At 38.3% G+C, this 23035-nt stretch overlaps 1 protein-coding gene across 1 annotated transcript in view; it reads left to right on the plus strand.

Annotated features, from left to right (window-relative positions):
- The window catches only part of Stk31 (serine/threonine kinase 31), a 68836-nt gene extending 51518 nt beyond the window's left edge, over positions 1 to 17318 (plus strand). Inside the window, exons 22-23 of the mRNA XM_075955256.1 lie at positions 12815 to 12883; positions 16930 to 17318. Of these exons, the coding sequence (XP_075811371.1) occupies positions 12815 to 12883; positions 16930 to 17157 (297 nt within the window). The 3' untranslated portion in view covers positions 17158 to 17318. The remainder of the gene's footprint in view (positions 1 to 12814; positions 12884 to 16929) is intronic.
- Positions 17319 to 23035: the final 5717 nt, after the last annotated feature.

A 23035-nucleotide genomic window follows, 5' to 3' on the forward strand; every position in this document is an offset into this window, starting at 1 on the left:
GATAATGCTATCAGGGTGAATTGCTGGAGTGGGACATGAGCTCCATATCAGCTCATGACTGCTTGCAGCCAGATATTGGTCTGAAGAGTTGTATATTCCACATTTGTGTTTAGATTTTCTCAGTTCCTTATGTATTCAAAATAGTAATCCCATTTTTTTTTCTCTGAAGGCCATTGGAAAGTGAGCTCTTCTCTGCCCTTCCTACCAGGGCATCTATGACCACTGCCTAGCTGAATTCTTGCTAGCATTTTCCCATGTAGATTTGGAGCTCTTTGAATGTAGAAACTACCCTCTAGCTCATACCTGCTGAGCCTGTGTTTTCACTCATTATGCATTTACTGTCACCAGAAGCAAACCTGCTCCTGCATGTGTAGGTGTGGGAGATGCTGGGGATAGGCATTTAGAGTTGTGTCTGGGACTCAGAGAGTGTAGGAAGCAGCCTAAAGTTTGTGCTGAGGGAAAAGGCACAGGCAAGTAGTGGCCCTGTGTGCTCTCTGCCTTTGCGCCTGCTCTGCTCCTTGGCTCCTCCTCAGATCAGGCTGCTTTTCTTTCAGCTTGCTTACATTTCCTGCTACATAGACCTGGGCTTTCCAGGTCTGTTCAGGTCCTAACCAGTTTACTGAGTCTCCTAACCAGTTTACTGAGTCTCCAACTTCTCTATGTTATTGCTTATTCAGGCAGTGGAGATGGGGGAAGGCCTTTGTGGCTTGAATATATAAAAATCCAGCCACACCACTGATAAGTAATTTTTATTTATTTATTTATTTTGTATACAATATTCTGTCTGTATGCCTGAAGGCCAGAAGAGGGCGCCAGACCTCTTTACAGATGGTTGTGAGCCACCATGTGGTTGCTGGGAATTGAACTCAGGACCTTTGGAAGAGCAGGCAATGCTCTTAATCACTGAGCCATCTCTCCAGCCCTGATAAGTAATTTAAAAAGTACAAAGGCTCTTGTTTAGTATCTGTGTTGTACAGATCACCGATCTCCTGTTTTAATCTGTATTTTCACAGATTGCCAAATGGAATACTCATGGAGGTTGCCATAATTTTTCTTTTCTTTTTTTTGCTTAAAGCCCTACTGAAGAAAATCTCCTCTCCCTTTTTTCCTACTGTCTTTCCTGGTGCCTGTTGTTAGGGTTCCTGTTTTCTTTTTCAGACCAGAAGTTCAGCATTTCTGCATTTCCCCTGGTCTCTAGCTGCTGTTAATACTGCACTGCTGTTCCTTTCCATGCTGTTGATCCCTACTTATAACCATAAGCCTGATACTTTATTTCATCTTTATGGTGACATAGGCAAATGTCCCCACCAAAGGGGGATAAATGTGCAGTGGTATTTCTAATCTGAAATAATTAGGTAAAAATAAATGAAGAACTCAAGATGACACCAGTTGTATTTGTCTTAAATTCTGGTGTGTAGATGACAAGCAGAAGTGATAGATTGCAAGAAATGGCCAAATTTGTCCAGCACTGGGATTAAAGGCACACACTGCCTCATCTTTTGATGTTGGTGCTAGGGTCCTTATGTTTATATTGCAAATGCTTTGCAGACTAAGGTATCTCCCAGTCTTCATTGGCACCACCTTTATTGATTGGGTCCTCATTTAAACCTTTCTGGTCAAACTCTCAAAGATGTTCCCAGAGGTATGTCTCGTAGGTAATTCTAAATCATCAAATTGTCAGTGATATGCTGATTTTGACTCTTGGGCTATTCAGAAGTGATGCAGCTGGGTTTTATGGTAGATCTCTATTTATCGAGGACATCCATACTGAATTCCATGTAGCTAGATTAGTTTATATTCTTCCAGCAGTGTGAAGGTTCCCTTTTGTCACCTCAGCACTTGCTGTTTTCTTAATGATTGCCAATCTGACTAGGTTGAGATGAGAATTTATTCTTTTTTCATGAGAGGGTTTCTCTGTAGCTTTGGAGCCTGTCCTGGAACTTGCTCTGTAGACCAGGCTGGCCTTGAACTCACAGAGATCTATCTGCCTCTGCCTCCAGGGTGCTGGGGTTAATGGTGTATGCTAGCAGTTTAGTGTAGTTTAATCTGTATTTCTCTGATGGCAGATGGGGTTTGAGAGAGCCAAGGAGCCAAACCAACGCCATGCCAGGCTCCTAATAGCCCTGTCAGGGACCAGGCCCCAGTTTTAGTTGTTTGGAACTGAACAAGCAGGATTTGGAAAGACCACAACTCAGGGACAACCAATAATCAGTAAGCACCCTGCAGCCTTATGCAATCTCAAGATAGCTAAAGATAGCTTCTCCCACTCTGTTGCTGGAAAGCCCCTAACCACTAAGGCACCAACCAATCCTATAGCAACCCATAAACTTTTTGTTGAGACCCACCAATCAGCCCCCAGATTAACCTCCTCTTCCTGGAATTCCCCTGTTCTTGCATAAGGAGCCTGTGAGCTTTGCTTGGGGTCGCCATTTTACCACTTTGTTAGATGGTCTGAGCCCTGCATGTAGGAATTAAGTGCTCTTGTTGATCGCATACATGTTTGGTGGTCTTTTATGGGATTTCTCATGGACCATAACAGGCTGAACAGATTTTTAAAATGTATTTATTAGTTATTTGTGTATAACAGTCTTTTGATAACAATCTGTTCATTTTATGAAACCTATTTATGGACTGGGTTGTTTGGTTTCTCGTTTATTTGGCTGAATTCTTTCTGTGTTCTAGATATTAATCTCCTCTTAGACTTGTAGTTGGCAAAGACTTCTTCCACTCAATTATATCTTAGTTTGCTTTCTTTTGCTGTGATAAACACCAGACTAAAAGCAACTTGGGGAGGGAATGGTTTATTATTTCATTTTATAGCTTACTTCCTTCATGAGGGAAGCCAAGACAGGAACTTGAATACAGGAATTGAAGCTGAGGTCATGAAGGAGCACTGCTTGCTAGGTTGCTCTGCTTGCTTTCGTATAACTTCCAGGACCACCTGCCCAGGGATGACACAACCCACAATGGACTGGACCCTCCCACATCACTCATCTAGAAGATGCTCCATAGATTTGGCTATGAGCCAGTCTAATGGAGGCATTTCCTTAATTGAGGTACCTTGTAAGTGTTACTGTTCTGAGGGGAGAGGTATCCTGGCAGTTGGGAACCAAGGAATACTACAAAGTCACATCACACAAGAGATTTATTAGAAAAGATATAAAACGGTGGCTGCCTCTTCTTGGGAGGGAAGCAGCAAAGAACTGAACAGGAGGCAGTTTTATATAGGGTTTCCTTCTGGGGCAGGCAGAGCTTTCTAGGGTGGCCTGAGATTGGAGGGATTTTGTTAACTGATCTTGGTGTGTGTGTGTGTGTGTGTGCGTGTGTGTGCGTGTGTGCGCGTGTGTGCGTGCGTGTGTGAGCGCGCGCGCTTGTATGCCCTGCCGCTGTAGGACAGAATTTAGCCACTCTTAAGGGGCTGGGAAAGGCCTTTCGTGAAGTCTGGGGTTGAGGGTCAAGCTGCTGACACCTCCAGAGGCTAGGAATGGTTTTATGGCCTGGAGTGAATGAGTGTGTGTGTGTGTGTGTGTGTGTGTGGTGGGGTAGCCAGTTTGTGCTTAAAGAGGTTTATAGTACCCTCTTCTCAGAAGACTCTAACTTGTGTCAAGGAAACAAAACAAAAAACGCTAACTAGAACATGAAAGCTATCTTTCTTATTCAAATAACCAGTTCCTTTTTTTTGTGTTAAAGCTTTTTCATCTCATGAGGTCACCATTGTTAACTGTTGGCATTGTTTCCTGAGTGACAGGAGTCCTATTAAAGAATTCTTGCCTATACTTAGATCTTTAAGTATTTTGCCTACCTTTTGCTTTTTCTTTTTGTTGTTGTTATTTTTTGTTTGTTTCTTAGTTTTTCAAGACAGGGTTTCTTTGGCTCTTCTGGAACTTGATCTGTAGACCAGAATGGCCTTAAACTCACAGAGATCACCTGCCTCTGCCTCCTGAATGGTCAGATTAAAGACATGTGCCACTACTGCTGGGCTTTTTTTTTTAATCTGTCATTTAAAAAATTTTTTCCCTCCCTCCCTCCCTTCCTCCCTCCCTCCCTCCCTCCCTCCCTCCCTCCCTCCCTCCCTCCCTCCCCTCTTTCATTCTCTCTCTGTCTCTCTGTCTCTCCCCCTTCCTCTCTCCTCCCTCCCTTCCTCCATTTATGTGTTTTACTTGCATGTGTATCTGTATGAGCATGTCAGGTACCCTGGAACTGGAGTTACAGTTGTAAGCTGCCATTGGGTACAGGTCCTCTGGAAGAACAGCCAGTGCTCTTAACAGCTGAGCCATGTCTCCAGCCCCTAGACCCCCCCCCCCCCCCACATTTTTACTTTAAACATTTTCAGAGTTTCAGATCTTACATGGAGTTTATTTTTGTTCTGGGTGAGAGATTAGCATCGTTTTATTTTTCTGGGAATACATTGAATCATTAGATAGCTTTTGATAATATAGCCATTTTTACATATTAAAATTTTCAATCCACAAGCATGGGAGATGGTTTAGTTTCTGTAGAGTTTAAAAAAATTTATTTGTAGAGGTCATTTACTTCCTTGGTTCAGTTTATTCCAAAGAGTATTTTTAAAATTATGAATGAGATTTGTACTTTTTTCAAGGCAGGGTTTCTCTGTAGTTTTGGAGCCTATCCTGGAACTAGCTCTTGTAGAGCGTGCTGGCCTTGAATTCACAGAGATCCCCCTGCCCCTGTCTACCAAGTGTTGGGATTAAAGGTGTGCACCACCACTGCCTGACAGAGATTTGTATCTTTTGGTTTATTTCTCATCTTGTTACTGATACATGTGAAGGGCATGTAGGGGGATATATGTTTATTTTAAATCTTGCCATTTAACTAAATGACAGTGTTTATCAACTGACAATGTTTATCACATCTAGGAATTTTCTAGTGGATTATTTAGAGTCTCCTTAGTATGGATAGAATCATATCACCTGAAAATACACTTTGACTGCATTTTTCCTTTGTGATCTGTATCCTTTTTATTTATAGTGCTTTTGCTAAGACCTTAAGCATTCTATTGAATAAGAGTGGGTAAAGTGGATATTTTTATGTTGTTTTGATTTTAGTGGGAGTGTACTGAGTTTTTCCACCTATGTAGTGTGACAGTGAATATCGACTTATATCACCTTAATTGTGTTGGTATATATTCCTTCTTAGTCTCTCTAGGGCTTTTTATCCTAAAAGAATGTTGGATTTTTGTCAAAAGCCTTTTCTGCATTCATTGAGATGATAGTCTCTGAGTCCTTTTATTACATTTACTGGTTTGAATATGATGAACCTTCCCAGCATGTCTGGAATAGAGCTATGGTGAGTGATCCTGATGTGTTCTTGAATTTGGTTTGTAAATTTTGTTCACTTTTGCACGGATGCTCTTTAGGTGTAATTTTCTTTTGTTGTTGTTGTGGTCACTAGTTTGGTTTGGGTACCCAGCAATCCTAGCTTCATAAATAGAATATATGGTACCCCTTTAATTTTATTTAGTGGAATAGTTTGGGAAGCATTGATATTAGTTTTTTGAAGATCTGCTAGAATTGCTTCTGGCCTTTTGGCAATACTCACATGTGAAAGTATATTTCAGCATTGAAGATATCTTTTGAGTTTTGAGGGTTTTTTTTTTAAATGACTTGAATCTTGTTATCTATTATAGTTACTTTAAAATTATTTATATTGACTAGGCGGTGCTGGCACATGCTTTTAATCCTAGCACTCGGGAGGCAGAGGCAGGTGAATCTCTGTGAGTTCAAGGCCAGCCTGGTCTACAAAAGCTAGTTCCAGGGCAGGATCCAAAGCTACAGAGAACCCTGTCTTGAAAAACCAAAAAAAAAAAAAAAAGGTTATATTATCTTGGTTTAATTTTTGGTAGGTTATTTATTTCTAGAAATTACTTTCTTTGAGGTTTTTCAATTTAATGGTGATTTCCCTGGTTCTGTCCCAACTTGATATGCCAGACTTTGTTGACTTCCCATGGGAGCCCTTACTCAGTGGATGGGGGGGGGTAGAAGGGGGAGGAGTGGGGGAGAACTGTGGGTGGAATGTAGAATGAAATAAATTTAAAAAAGAGTTTTATTAGTATTTTTGGTAATGTTCCCTTTTTTTTCTGATTGTATTAATTTGGGTTTTCTTTCTGTCTTTTAGTTAGTTTAGTTGAGACTTTGCCTTTCTTATTTATTGTTTTAAAGAACCAATCTTTGTTTCATCAGTTCTTTTATTGCCTTTTGTTCGTTTATTTGTTTGTTTCCATTTGGACTATATTTTTGCATTTCTTTTTCCTTTCCTTTCTTATTTATTATTATTTTTTTGAGATAGAGTCTCACTTTGTAGCCATGTCTGGGCTGGAGCTTGGTATGTAAACCAAACTGGCTAAAACTCAAAGAAATCCACCTGCTTTTTCCTACTAGGTACTGGGATTAAAGGTGTGCAGCACCACCGCACCTAACTTGACCTCATTTCTTTACAATTCTGATTTGTGTTTAGCTTGTTCTTTTTTCACCAAGGCCTCAATGCATATCATTAAGTTATTTTTTTTAAGATAGCTGGTTTTGTTTTTAATTAATTAATTTTTAAAGAAATTTTGTTTATTTTTATTTTATGTGTATGGGTGTTTTGCCTGCATGAATCCTTGTGTACCATGTGCATACAGTACTTGTGAATTCTAGAAAAGGGTTTTGGAAGCTCTGGAGTGTGTGTGTGTGTGTGTATTCCTTAAATACATAAATACAACTTACTCAGTCTGTATAAAGTAACCTGCATGTATATGGTATCAGGATTGATCATTTGATATTAGATAACCAATTGAGGGCTCTTCCTACACGCTAACACAGAAGTGGAAAGTTCACTGGGCTTCGTCTCTAGACAAAGAACTACAGATAGCTGGAGAATGCTAAGAGTGGAATTAACAATTTTTGAAGGAGTCTTGTCACCCTAATTTTTCATGTTTCTTGTGTTTTTGCACAATTGGAGTTATGATATTGGTTGGATTTAAAAAATACCCACTTTCAGTGGAAGTATTTGCAAGTGTGTTCAAGAAGAATGACGTTGTCAAAGGCTGAAGTGTCATTTTACTGTAAGACTAGTGTTCAGGCCTCTAGTCTCTAGTACTACCCTGAAAATAGACTACTGTTTGTAAGATCACTGTCAGAAGCTCGATTCCCTATGAACTTAAAATAATAGTCAATTAATCATCATCATTTAAAATTAATCAAGTTATGCCATATTTTGTTGATACTCATGGGAGACCTGCCCTTTCCTAAACAAAAATGAAGGAGGAGTGCGTTGGGGGAAGAAATGAGTTAGAGGGAGGGACTGGGAGGAGAGGTAGGAAGGGAAATGGTGCTGGGATGAAAAGTAAATAAATTTGAAAAATGTAATTAATTAAATAAAGGACACTCATAGTACAGGGTATACTATGATGTTAATTACTGTGGGTTTGAGTAGAAGGAACAAAAGGAGAGTAAGACTAGTGATTAATATTGGATTGATGATGAAGGAAAAATAGTAGGAAGAATGTAGAAGCTAACTCGATTTGGGAAATAACCAGGTTAGCTAAAAGATAAACAATTATATTTATTATAAGGGGAAAACTCACGAAACTGAAACGAGAAGTTCAAGTTCAGGGAAGCAGAGAGGGAGAGAGAGAGAGAGAGAGAGAGAGAGAGAGAGAGAGAGAGAGAGAGGACCTGAGCCATGCTCCCATTTTTCTCTGGGTCCCAGAAAGTCACACTGTAAGTTGGTCCCACCTCTTAAAGATAATTGTTAACAAGGCTTCCCCATCACCTCCCACTTTTTTCTAAACAAGAGTGATCCAAACCCAATATCAAACTATATGCAACAGGAACAGATATCAAATATAAAATTACAACACAAACAATATTAAGCAAGGAACACTTGATAAATGTTTTAATAAACATTTTATTTCAAAAAGTATAAGTCTTGCATTGGAAATAAGCTTGGCTAAATCATAAGAGGAAGGTAACTACAACTATCTAATCTTCAACCCCATTGAAGTCCTGATGAGAAGGGAGATAATATTACTTGAGTTGAGCAGTATATGACAGAGACAATTGGCTACCTGTCTTATTTGCAGCGTTGAAGCAACCAACTTTGGCTAATGCCTACAAATAACTGACAGACCATTTTCAGAGGTAGGGAATTTTTCAGAATTCTCTTAACCTATCTTGGAAAGGTTTGGCAGTTATTTTCCTTATGTCCTACTAATCCAGTCTGGATAGCATGTACTTTGTCAGTGGTTGAGGCATGGGCAGTTCCTTGCCCAGAGGCCAATTGCGCCAAGAAGAAAACAAACTCTGAGTGGAGTGCCTTTGGTGCTGAACATTCTCTCAGGAATAGATTGGTGCTGTCAGGAGCAATCATGTCTCATGTCAACAGAACCCTAAGTTATTTAAATGACATGTTTTACAGATCCTTGAAGTGGTTGAAGATTACCTATCTAGGCAGAATATAGTCTCTGTATCTAAAGAACCTAATTAATCTGACTATGTATATAACAAACATTAACAACTGTTGACCTGTAATATTTGATACGTGCATAATTTAAAGACTAAGACTTCATGTCAGAATGTTAAATAATCTGTAAACAAATGTGCAGCAAATGAGGACAGTGACCTCAAAATGTAAACAATGTATAAGTATCTTGATCAGAGGTAAGAATAATATATAATGCAATATGAAATTATATCCTAAAAGTTGTATCAGTATACAAAATGTCCTAAACAGAGGTAGGAACATGCATGTATACAGTCTGACAGAATAACTTTGCATAAGTGTACAAGTATTGTAAACAGAAATAACAAATATAATTTGAACTTGTATCAATATACAAAACTATACCAATGTAAATTGTCCATAAACAATAGCTCACAAGTATTCACTCTATTATCCACAATTATGATCCCCCTTTTTTTCATTTTTGAACCCACATAGTTTCCACCCCAACCTTCTATCTGATACAAGTGATAATCAACAACCCTCTAAACAGTGTTCAGAGAGAGAGAGGGCACCTGGGCCGTGCGTTCATTTTTCTCCAGGTCCTAGAAAGCCACACCCTAACTTGGTTCCACTTCTTAAAGATAATTGGTTAACAAAGCTTCTCCATGAAGAGGGAATAAGTAAAGAGGGATGATGTAAGGATTAGAGAGTAAAAGCTAAAGGTAGGATGGAAAGAAAAAAATGTAATCAGACAACCTAAAAGAATTCCAGGTCCTGAGGGGTTGGAGACTCTGTAAACCAGGTTAAAGTCATTCCAAAGGAAAATTAAATAGAAATTACTAGGGAAAGAATAAAGTGGAGAGGAGGTCAGGTAATATAGATGCTAATTCTATTTGTTTTTTTTGTTTTTTTTTTCGAGACAGGGTTTCTCTGTAGCTTTGGAGCCTGTCCTGGAACTCCCTTTGTAGACCAGGCTGGCCTCGAACTCACAGAGATCCGCCTGCCTCTGCCTCCCGAGTGCTGGGATTAAAGGCGTGCGCCACCACCGCCCGGCCTAGATGCTAATTCTATTAGTGAGCCATCGTTGTGTCTGGTTACAGATGGTAATCAACGCCTGTTAGTCTTCAGGAGTCAATGTTGACTGCTGGCACACCTCTGGGCTGTCCTTCTCAACACTGAGTGTGCTGCATCTTGATATCTATAGATATTTTGTCTTTCACCATGTTTCTACCTTGCTGCTTATTGTGCATATGTGCTTCACAGTTTTTTCCTTGTAGACTAGACGTAGTTGATGGTCAGGTTTCAGCATATTGTCCTGTGACATTGGCTTTGAGATTCGTGACAGTATAGTTTATGGAGGGTCTGGGTCCACAACGCCCCTGTCCCATCAGTGCTCTATTTCGTGTAGTAAAATGTTCATAGATGAAATTATGACTTGTATAGTATTTACCTCAGAAGAAATAAATATGTGGACTAGGAAGATAGATCAGTTGGTAAAGTGCTTGCTATACAAGTATGAGGCTTTGAGTTTAGTCCCCAGAACCCATGTAAAACAGGCAATGTTTGGTGTATACTTGTATCCTAACACTGAGGAGGTGGAGGCAGGTGGATTTCTAGGACTCACTGGCCAGACTCACTTAATTTGGGAGTATCAAGATGGTGAAAGAACCTGTCTCAGAATACAAGGTATATAATGGCTCTTGTGGTTTGAATGAGAATGACCCTCATAGGCTCATGTTTGAATACTTGTTCCCCAGTTGGAGGAACTATTTGGGAAGGATTAGGTGTGTCTTTGTTGGACAAGGTATATCATTGGGGGGTGGGCTTTGAGGTTTCAAAAGACTCCGTCATTCCCATTGTGTGTCTCTGCCTCATGCTTATGTATGGAGATGTAAATACTCAGCTACTGCTTTAGTGCTACGCTGCCTGTTTGCTGCTGTTCTTGCTGCCATGATGGTTACAGACTCTAACCCTCTGTAACCTTGAACCCCAAATTAAACACTTTGTTTTATAAGTTGCCTTGGTCATGCTGTTTTATTGCAGCAATTGAAAAGTAATGAATATAACTTCCAAGGAAGGATAATTGAGATCTCTGGTCTCTGCATATACATATACATGTGTGCTTGTATACTTATATTTATCACCACTAAAATAGTAGCAAATATGGAATATGGCTTTGTGTATAGGAAAATAACAATCATTAATTGATGGTTGTTAGGGTTGGGTGATGAAATATATAGAACTTAGAATACCTTTGTGAATGTAAAAAATTTAGTGTATTTAATAGTGTCTTAGTTAGCTTTCTATTGCTGTGATAAAACACCATGATCAAAAGAAATATGGAGAGAAAAAGGTTTGTTATATTTCCATATAGAAATATTGTTGGGGACCAGCCTTGACAGAATTACCACTTGCCAGGTTAGGGGCATGGAGATTAGAAATATAAGTAAAGAGTACAAAGATGTAAAAATAATAAAACAGAAAACACAGAATAGTGAATACTGAAATCATCCGCGTTTAATTTCCAAATGCTTAAAATACCCCTGACCCCAAGAGTAGGAGTAAGGTTAAAAAAAAACTTGCATTAACATGATACAAGACCAGTTGAAGGTCACAGGCTACATCCATAGTTAAACATTCTGTTGCTAGAACAATACAAATCATGCTCACACCCTAGACCAAAACATTCTGTAGGCAAACCATTCTTGGGGTGGAATCCAATGTTGTCTCCTTAAGGGAACTGGACAACTTAGTTGGATCCTTAGACTTTTGTTTGGAGTAGAAACATATCTCCTTCTTTATTCCTGAAATACAAAGTCTGGCTGTTAGCTACACCTGTTGACAATAACCTTGAGAGAGTATAACTCTCTGATCTGAATCTAGGTGGGAACTTATTTTGAGGTGGAAACAAAATAACCTTGAAAGAGTAGAGGTAAGTTCCAACTCTCCAACCTTTGGTCAAGGTGGAAATAGGCTCACATTTTTGGGCCTCCAAAAATTCCTTCATCATAAGAAGTCAGAGCAGGAACCTGGAAGCAAGAACTGAAGCAGAAGCTATGGAGGAATGTTACTTACTGGCTTGTTTCTCTTTGCTTACTTAGCCTGCTTTCTTACGCCCACCTATATTGTTGGTACAACCCACAGTGGTTTTGACCCTCCTACATCAATTATTAATGAAGAAAATGCCCAACAGATTTGCCCGTAGTCCAATTTTTAGAGGTATTTTCTCAATTGAGAGTCTCTCTTTCCAGATAGCTCTATCTTGTACCAAGTTGTCGTAGAACTAATCATGACAAATGAAGTTTATCTTTTTTTTTTTCAAGAAAGGGTTTCACTGTGTAACAGTCCTAGCTGCCCTGGAACTAGCTCTTGTAGATCAGGCTGGCATCGAACTTACAGGGATTCACCTGCCTCTGCCTCTGCCTCTCGAGCGCTGTGATTAAAGGTGTGTGTCACCACCGCCCAGCCCAAATGAAGTATATCTTATATTTCAGGAACAGAAGGTAAGTGTTAGAATGGAAGGAAACTCACATGATTTATTTTCTTGGTATTTAAGTTTGGAGAATGGTAAAGCCAATATGACATAGATTACTAGGTTCTAGAACATTTTCTTTTTCTAAAAAAGAGATTTATTCATTTTCATTCAAGTGAGTATTTTGACTGCATATATGTACACTATGTGTGTGTCTGGTCCTACAGAAGTCAGGAGATGGCACTGTAGTTACTCATGGCATGCACCACCATATGGGTCCGGGGAATAGCTCCGATTTCCCCTGTAAGAGTAGTAAGTGTTCTTACTGCTGAGCCAGCTCTCTAGGTCCTAGAACATTTTCTTAGAAAGCAAGGAAGTATTACATTGTTTATTTGTGGTATGTCTATGAGCTGATCAACATTGTATATGCCTCAGGAACTATTTGGCTATTTAGGTAAGTGATTTTTACTAAGTTCTTTTATCTTTCATGATAAATGTGATTTCTTATGAGCTCTTCTCTACTCACCAGAATCTAGTAACATCCACTCTTTGAACATTGTGGAATTGATGTTATAATCTATAAAATGTTGGGTTTCATTCCTGGTTATACTAAGATATATGCAGCCAATGGGCTATGGGGTTGATTATATCTGAAAGTAGTCCAGATTGGTATCTATTGCTAATTAAACCTTCCTAATGCTGTGACCCTTTAATTCAGTTCCTCATGCTGTGGTGACCCCCAACTGTAAAATCATTTTGTTGCTACTTCATAACTGTAATTGTGCTATGAATTGTAATGTGAATATCTGATATGCAGGCTATCTGATATTTGACCCTGGTTGAGAACAACTCATTTAGATACTTTTGGAGCCTATTCACTTTTGTGTTCTTTTGTAGCTTTCTGTTCATAATCAGGAGTTTGAGACAAGTGAAGATGGAATCCCAAAAGTGGATCAGTTTCATTTGGTAGGTTTCCTTTGACTATTTACTCATTTGAAATATCTAATAATATAAATTTATAAGTGTATGAAAATGTTCCCTAATTTTTACAAAAATTTAACTAGTGTTAGAAATAAGTATTAAGAAAATTCAAGTATCCCACTTAAGCCACTGCCAGATAATTAACAAAGCATCTATGTAATAAGAAAATAATAGCATTTACTATATGTTTCAAAGATATTTTGTTTTGAAATGAGTGTTTTACTCCTGTTTTTTTTATAAGTGCCTAACTATATCTTTTCTTTGAAATTCACGAATGTCATCAATAGGACTTTGTCATCCATATATGTTTTTAGCCAACTTATGTTGAGCACTTGTCTGGTACCAGGACTTGAACTAGGTAGGTATTAGGGCTACCAGGATTGGAGCAGGAAGTGAAATTAGGAATGTAATCTTGCCCAGCCTTTTCTTTGACTAACTACAATTTTTGTTTTTATATCTTTCTGTTTTACTTTTTGTTCTCCTGCATTGTAGATCTGGATGAGAAAAGTTACCAGTAGCTAATTCCACACATCTTGGATGGTCTGTCTTGAAATTTCCTCCACCAAATACATTAGTGCACCACTCCTTAGGTTCTCCTCATACTCATGTTCTCAGAATATGGGCAGAATGTACCTAGTTAAGGTTCTGTTGTTGTAAAGAGACATTATTACCATGGCAACTCTTATAAAGGAAAACATTTAATTGGGGCTGGCTCACAGTTTCAGAGGTTTAGTTTGTTATTGCCATGGTGGGTGACGTGAAGTCAGACATGGTGCTGGAGAAGGATCTGAGAGTTCGACATTTGTGATCGTAGGCAACGTGGGGTGCAACTTGAGCAAAGGAGATCTCAAAGCCTGCCCACAACAGTGACACACTTTCTCAAACAAGGACAAACCTACTCTAACATAAGCCACACCTACTAGTGGTACTCCCTACTAGGGCTCATTTTCTTTCAAACCATCAAAGGCGTCTGTCCCACTTCACATTAAGAATCCTGCTCCCCTCTGAAACCTCATGGACCAGACTGCCACTGTCCACGTTCGTTTTGGCATTCTTATCTTCTTAACCCCCACTAGAAGCACAGTATGCTCTGCTTGCGGAACTCTAGGGGAATTTAACACCAAAATCTAAACTCTTTCATACTCCTCCTGCAAACCAGTTCCATAGACCCTAGAACTACAGGGCCAGGTTTATAACAGCACTGACCCCTGCTTTCAGTACAGATTTTCTTTTGTTACATTTTTTTATTGCTGCGATCAAATATATGTCAAAGAAACAATTTAAGGAAGAAAAGGTTCAGGATATATTTTTCAGTTGAAGTCTTTTTATCATGGTTCATTCATAGTTTGACATTTTCTCAAATTAAAAATTTTTCCTTTAATTTTAGTGCATCTTAAAATTTATTCAGATATGGTATGCCTTTCAGTAAAGCTTTAAATAATTTAAAAATGGCTTTCAAAAGAGATAACTAACCTTACAGTTTATCCACCTAGAGTATATAACTTAGTGGTTTTAAGTATAGTATTATGCGTCAGACCAAACCACAAACACTACATTGTCTGTGCTACCTCTCAGTATTTGCATTTCTTCAATCTTAACTGTTAATCTGTTTTCTAATTCTGTTTAATTTGCTATTGTGGGCAATCATGTGGATGGAATGAAAATTAATGGGTACAATGTGCTTTGCTTTCACTTACCATGCTTTTAAATTTCACAAATTCTAGTATTAATATTTTATCCCTTTCATGACTAATACTCCATATTTACCACAGTTTATTGATACCTGTCTGCTTATGGACATTTGCGTTGTATATGCCTTTGTGTTACTGTGAAAAATGGTACAAACATTTGACTATAAATATTTGAGCAGACACATTTCATTTCTCTTGGCTGTATACTTAGCAGTAGAATTACTGGATCTTGTGGCACCTGTTTAGTAGTTTGAAGACTTACTAGATTCCAAAGCAGTTGTTTTACATATGTAGTAGCAGTATGTGAGACCTTCAGTTTCTCTATATTAATACTGGTTATAAGACTTTTTGAATTTGAGGTCAGTCAGTGATGGTGCACGCCTTTAATCCCAGCGCTTGGGAGGCAGAGGCAGATGGATCTCTGTGAATTCAAGGCCAGTCTGGTCTACAGAGCTAGTTCCAGGGCAGTTTGGGCTACACAGAGAAACTCTGTCTTGAAAAGCCAAAAAAAAAAAAAAAAAAAGACTTTTTTTTAAACTTTTATTAAGCTATACATTTTTCTCTGCTCACCCCCCTCCCTTCCTTCTCCCCTCTCCTGTGACCTGCATGTTCACAATTTACTCAGGAGATTTTAAGAATAAAAAAAAACGTCTTGATTCTAGAGATCATAATGGGAGTACCATCTCATAGTCTTTATTTAGATTTGTGGCGTCTTTCTCAGAGAAATGCCTGTGCAGATTCTTACGTTGTTTTTTACATTTAAAAATTTGGGTTGTCCTTTGATTTTTGAATTTTAATGGTTGCTTATGTATTCTAGAAACAAATGACATATTGGGCACGTGGTTTGCAAATATTTTGCCTCATCCTGTGGGTGGGATTCTCATTTTCTTGATATTGTTGTTTAAAGTACAAGAGTTTGTAATTTTCGTGAAGCGCAACTTTCTCTGATGTTGCTTGTGCTTGGGGATTATTGTCAAGAATTCTTTGTCAAATATAAAATTGTCAAATATAAAAAAGATATTCTTTACAGTTACATAATTTAAGATTTTATATTTAGATCTTTGATCTATTTTGAAGTAAATTGTATATTTTAAGAGGTAATAGTCCAACTGCTGTCTTCTGCTTGTGGCTATCTGTCCTGATATAATTTGTGGAAAAGACTTTTGTAAAAATTAAATGACCATGTCATCCTTGTCAGAACCAGTAGATGATAGTTCTGTTTCTTTCTAGACTCTGATTTCTTTTCCACTGTCTTACAGATGCTCCTCATTTATGATAGGATTATATCCTTATAAACCCATTGTAAGTTTAAAATGCATATGGTCCACATTACCTGCAGAATTTACAGCTTTGCATACTGTGCACTGAAGAATATTGTTTGATTTTCTTGATCAAGCTGATTTAGTGATTACATGCTGATTTAGAGTGCAGATCACTGAGGATGTCTAATATCAATGAGAGTGTTAGACTTTTGTATTGCTAAAATACAAGTCTAACCATCAGCAGTCACGGACAGAGTAACTGTGTCTGTTCATTTGCCAAGTATCATGTTGTCTTGATTATTGCTATAGTGATTCAAAATTGGGAAATAAGAATTTTTACACTTTTTTTTTAAAGAGTCAGGATTATTATTCTGATCCATAAAGTTCAGCGGTCCTTTGTCAATGTCTACAAAGAAGTTGGTTTATCTAATAAGGACTGTTTTCACTCTGTGCCTCCTTATCGGTGTTATTTTCTGGTTCATTAAACATTGAATGTTTTCTGTTTACTGAAACCTTTGATTTCCTTCAACTATATCTTGTCTTCAGAGTATATGCTTTGTAACTATTTTGTTTAATTATGCTTAACTATTCAAATGATTTTTAATGGGTATCTTAATGCTTTAACTTACATGTGTACCATTAAAATAGAGATTTTACTTCTTTCGGTTTTTTTAATTTTTTAAAAATTTTTCCTTCCTAAGTGGTTGGGTCTCCCATAAGATGTTGGGTAGTAGAGAGGTGAAATTTTCATATGAAACTCCAACCACTGTCCCATTAAAGAAAGAAAATTTTATTCAAATTTCACTCATTTTATTTTAGCTGTGATTCTTTGCTTTTGCATTTTCCCTGGCAGATAAATTCTGTTTTCCTTATCACTGGAGATATCTATTTCCAATGAAATGTAGCTGAACTTAGAAAGAATTTCTAAAAATCTAAATAGAAAACTACTGTTAGCCTCTCTCAGTAACTAAAAGAGGTTTTAAAAATTGGATCCTCTATCATTACAGATTTGTTCCTCTTTTTACCATTACTTTTGATTTTGATTATTTTTTTTTAAAATGTTTCTTTTTCCTTTCAGGATGATAATGTCAAATCCCTCCTCTGTAGCTTGATATGTTGTAGAAGTTCAATGACCGCTGAGCAAGTTTTGAATGCTGAATGTTTCTTGCTTCCAAAGGGGAAATCACTTCCAAACCCAGAAAAAGAGATTGAGTGTATTCCGCATAATAAAGAAGATGAGTCAAAGGTGGAGAGCTTAGATAGATATAAAGAAAGACAAGGAATGGTGACGCCAACACTTGACTGACATGTAGTCTTCTAATGTTTCTGTACATGTCCCCTTAAAAACTTTGTTCTGTTTGCTTAGTAGACAACAACAACAAAAATGTGTGTGTAAGTGTTCTGGAACTAGTTGGATTGGGTCTGTGTATTTGGGTTGTAAAAAATAAAAAAGTTTTGGTTATGCCTGAAAATCACTCATACTCTTTGAAATTTTGCCTAACATGGCATTGTTAAGGAAGGGGTTTCTGTTTGGACTTCCTGAAATGAAATCATTATGGTGTAACACCCTTCGCACGCCACTTTACTGAACGCCAGTCGGGCAAAGGCCTGGAGGTTGAAAAGAACACACAGAGAGACCAGGGTCATTCGAAAGGAGATCAGCCGAATGCCACTTTATTCAGCCTTTGGGAAGTCCTTCTCTACCTAACTGCAGCACAAGGATCTCCGCCCAGGCAGGTGGGAAATTACCATATTAACAAAGGAGTGAATGCCCTACAGCTAACCACCAGGTGGGGCAGGCATAGCACAGAAACACACAGGAAGCTTAGTAGTTGATCATAAACTGTCCTCATGAATGCACCACAGGAATAAGGGAGACCAGGGCCCTACATTATGGCATTAGAGCAAGTCCTTTATTGATTCTTGTATGCTAGTTGGTAGTGATAAAGACTGATGCTTTTAGAAACAAATGATACTTAGTATCTGTTTTGTATCCAGTTCTGGCAACATATGGTTCTGGGGGGGTGGCGGTGGTGGTGATGCATGCCTTTAATCCCTGCACTCTGGAGGCAGAGGCAGGCGGATTTCTGTGAGTTCGAGGCCAGCCTGGTCTACAAGAGCTAGTTCCAGGACGGGAACTAAAAGCTACGGAGAAACCCTGTTTCGAAAAATCCAAACAAACAAACAAACAAAAACAAAAAACCAAAAAAAAACCATGGTTCTGTGGGATAATGGTGCATGCCTTTAATCCCAGCACTCGGGAGGCAGAGGAAGGCGGATCTCTGTGAGTTCGAGGCCAGCCTGGTCTATAAGAGCTAGTTCCAGGACAGGCTCCAAATCTACAGAGAAACTGTCTCAAACAATAACAACAACAACAAAACAAAATACTCCCCTCGCCCAAAATCCAAAAAACAATAAAAAACCATGGTTCTTATATGGCCCACAGTTTGAAAAATTTTGATGTTTAAAGAGATCTTGATAATGCAGTATAGAGCTATCCAGAGATAGCTCTGGGCTTTCTGGGATTATAAAGAGGCACTTTCTCTATGGAGGAGTAGTGTCATAGAATGCTTTCTGGAGTAGGTTATACCCTCCTTACATTTCACTAATTTACTGCTTTAAAATTTTTAAATTTAGTTTTTGGGTGTGTGTGTGTGCGTGTGCATGTTTTGGGGAAGTTGTGTTCACTTTTATGCAGATGCGTGTGAAGACCAGATGACAACCTTGGATTTCATTCTTTATGAATGCTGCTAACTGTATTTTGAGAGAGGGTTCCTCATGCCTTGGAGATCACCTATGTAGGCTAGGTCAGCTGATTAGTGTGCCCAGGGTCTGCCTGTCTCTACTTTCATAGCAGTGGAATTACAAATGTGCACTATGTCTGCCTTCTTATGTGGGTTCTGGGCACTGAACTCAGGTTCTCATGCTTTCAAGCACTTAAATAATTGAGCCAGCCTTAAGTTTATTTATTTTATGTTAAAATATTTTAATTGAGATTTTTATATATTCATTTAATATATTTTGATCATATTAACTCCTTCCCCTTCCCATATTCCTACCCCCTTTTTCTTAAAATCACTGAGTCCAAATAGGACTGTCTAGTTACTCATAAGTGTGGGGTCATCCACTTAGACATGGCCAACCTACTAGAGACCAACCACATCCTTAAAGAAAACCGATTCTCCCTTCCCAGAAAACATGAACTGTAAATACCTCCTCCGTTTTTGGCATGCTGGAATGTTGACTACATTTTAACGTCTCCGGGAAATCGGAGTGTCTGTGAATTCATGTGTGCAGTGGTCCCATCTTGTCCAGAAGATAGCTGTTTAGCCCTGGTTCTCTTTGAAATGTGACTTTTACAGTTCTTATCCCCTCTTCTGTAATGATCCCTGAGCCATGGAGAAGGTATAATACATATGTCCCATTTATGACCCAATGTTCTACAGACAGTTGTCCACATACATCCTTTGTGTGTTTTTGTGTTCACCTCTGTCCACTGCACAAGGAAACTTCTCTGATGAGGTCTGAGAACTGCATTAATCTTTGAGTATAGGGATATGAATTTAGAGGGCAGTTTGATACTGTGTCCATTTATCAAAATAGTAATAGGTTCACCCCCTGGAACTTAATGAGCTCTGTGACTGTGAGGTTTTTTTTTTTGCCAGATTTATTTGATTAGTTATTCCTTTCTTTTTTTTCTTTTCCTTTCTTTCTTTCTTCTTCTTTTTTTTTTTTTTTTTTTTGATTTTCGAGACATGGTTTCTCCATAGCTTTTGGTTCCTGTCCTGGAACTAGCTCTTGTAGACCAGGCTGGCCTCTCACAGAAATCCACCTGCCTCTGCCTCCCGAGTGCTGGGATTAAAGGCGTGCGCCACCACCACCCGGCTCTTAATTTCCTTTTTTGTTTGCTATTTAAACACAAAGCTAAGCCACAAACAGACACAACCAAGGCAGTTTATTCCACAGTTCCATCTTCCTGTTGGTGCTCCTTGAATTCTGACCAGTGACTTCTCTAGCAAGGCACCCGAGGAAGACTGTTTTAGGTGGCACCATCATGAAGCTGGGGATGGGCAGAGGTGTTGGGGATAAGGGTAGGTTCTCATACCTGCTCCTGAACCCCAGCCCCTAGTCTGAAGGTAAATGGGGAGAATTAGTCCTCCTCATGGAGGAGAAAGAAGCCATCCACTCCTGCTATCATAGTAAAAACTTAGTAGCATCCTGGTCTCTGGCTGTAAAGCCTTTCTGGCCCTAGTGCCAAACACATATGATGCCTGATGCTGGCAGGGTCTTGGGCTGGCAACATCTTTAGGGGACACTACAGGTTCTAACTTGAGAGTAGGTAGAGAAATTTCCAGCAGCAGATTTGGGTTGCTGAGTGGGTTATGGGCTTAGTAATCTCTGGTCCCACTGCAAAACCTTATTTTGATTAGAATAGAAGACCATCTTAGATCTTCTCTACACAAACAAGTGAGCCAAGCCAAAAAGATAGAAATAAAGGAATCCCAGAAGGGAAAAAAAACACAGAGTCATTTCACTCCCTTTAAAACCTACAGCCGGGCGCGGTGGTGGCGCACGCCTTTAATCCCAGCACTTGGAAGGCAGAGGCAGGTGGATCTCTCTGAGTTTGAGGCCAGCCTGGTCTACAAGAGCTAGTTCCAGGACAGGCTCCAAAGCCACAGAGAAACCCTGTCTCGAAAAACAATAAATAAATAAATAAATAAATAAATAAATAAATAAATAAATAAATAAATAAAACCTATAAACATGTGATTTGTTTTCTATGGCTCTTTAAGATTTTTTCTCTTATTATTGAATTAAAAAAATGTTCCCAGTATTATGGTGTTTTTGAAAAATAAATTCACTGTTTCCAATTCTATAAAGAACTAATATAGTTTCAGGAGGCCTCTGTTTTTGTTGATTCTTACTCTTTTACTCTTTAAGCCTGTTGGGGGACTCGTCCCAGGGACCAAATAAAACACACACAGAGTCTCATTTTCTCTTATAAATGCCCAGCATTAGCTTAACTTGTTTCTTGTCAGCTTTTCTTAATTTAAGTTATCCTGACTACATTTCCCCTGTGGGTCTTTTCCTTTTCATGGTTTCATAGATCTTACTTTCACACTTACTCTGTGAATGGCTGAGTGGCTGGGTGGCTGGGCCTTGACGTCCTCTACTCCTTGCTCTATCTTGCCCCTTCTCTCTTCCCAGATTTCTCATCCTATTTATTCTCTCTGCCTGAAAGCACTGCCTATTCTTTCTCCTGCCTTGCTATTGGCAGTTCAGCTCTTTATTAGACCTATCATGTGTTTTAGACAGGTAAAGTAACACAGCTTCATAGTTAGACAACTGCAACATAAAAGAATGCAGTATATTTTTACATCATTAAAACAAATGTTCCACAGCATAAACAAATGTAACATACCCTAAAATAATATTCCACAACATTTCCCCCACTGTTGTTTAAACAAAAAGAAAAGTTTTAGCATAGTAAAATAGATAACAAAAATAATTATCAAGAATTAAATTTACAATATTTTGTCCATTTGTACTTAGCATATTCAGAAAAATAATGTATTATTTATCCTATCCTATTCAAAGTTTTACATTTTACATCTAATTTACTTTCTATCATAACTAAGAAAACTACAAGTATATCTAGCCTTCAGCTCCAAAGACCCTAGAAGGATAAAATATTACCTGACTACACAAGAAGTACTTTGCAAGCAACTTCCAAAACTCTAGAAATGACTGAGACACCTGACTGCCTGCACAGTTACTCAAAGTTCCTTGCAATGTTGGGGCATTCATCTTGAGCCTACAGGCCTAGAGGATCTGGCAGACCGGTCGGTGAAGCAGGAAATTTGAAGGACTGTCAGCCTTGTATTGGCAAAATTCGTCAGTCACTTTCTTCTGTGTCTGGCAGACTCTTCTGTGAAGCTGGAATTTTGAATGACCATCATGCCCAGTTTTTTCCTGCATGTTCAGTCTGCACAGCACATTGTCAGCAGTCAAAGGCAGGAGCAGTTTCTTTGCCCAGCGGCCAAGCTTGCCACAATGACTGCAAACTCCGTAAGGAGTTACTGCAATGTCCATCATGTCTGACGTAAATTGGTACTGCCAAGAGCAGATGTGTCTCACAGTCATGCAAAACCCTAAGTTAATAAAACATTTAAATGCCATATTCTATAAATCTTTGAAGTGTTTTTAAATTATCTATTTGAAATATACCTATTTAATCTTGAAAACATATTTAATGTGACTACAAGTTTAATTATTAAAGGTCAACTACTAACCTCATTTCTTTTTTATGCATTGCATTTTTAAGTGAACTGTATAAGCACAATATCCCAAAGAAGAGTAGAAACATAAGAAAAATAACTTTAAATTTGTGTTGCTATACTAAAATGCATGCCAATGGAAAATATCTGAGATTAATAGCTGTCTTTTTTATCTTATATTCCCCTATTATATTATAATTATAAAAAACATCCATGACTCACCAAATATCCAAAAACTTCCCACACCACTCATGGAAATGTGGACATTGTGTTCTCCAAACTGCTTTCTGCTGTCCATTGATGAAGTATCTTTAGGGTCCCCGAGGATGGTCCCCGGGAAGACCAGTGGTAACCTTTGTTAGATTTCACCTGTCAAGGTTCAGGAGGTCTGCTTTGATTATTACGTGGAACAAATCCACAGCCTCTTGTTTACTGAGAAAACAAAAGCAAAAATGCTTCTCCAAGACAATACATCTATTAAGTTCCATTTTACAAATATATTTTTTGAATTCTATTTTAAAGGCATTGTTCTTTTTTTTTTTTTTGCAATGCAATTCTTACCTTTATTTGTAAACATTTACCAAAATAGCCACACAACAAATGCCTTTCTGTTTTCTTAAGTATACTACTATCTTGGTTAAGAAGTTAAAATTTAGGGAAGACACAGTATTTTTAGTTAAAATCATCATTATTTAATTTGATGAACATTGATTTTTAGTAATATATTGTACCCAGTGTAAAGATGCTGCACTTATTCTTTTTGATTCATCCTTTTTTTTCAATTTATTTTACATACCAATCACAATTTCCCCTCTTTCCTCTCCCCCTATTTCCTCCCCCCACCTTTTTCTTTCCCCTCCTCCCATCCATTCCTCCTTAGTCTACATTCAGATGGGATAAGACCTC

This window comes from Microtus pennsylvanicus, chromosome 21, assembly GCF_037038515.1.
Source record: "Microtus pennsylvanicus isolate mMicPen1 chromosome 21, mMicPen1.hap1, whole genome shotgun sequence".
NCBI lineage: Eukaryota > Metazoa > Chordata > Mammalia > Rodentia > Cricetidae > Microtus > Microtus pennsylvanicus.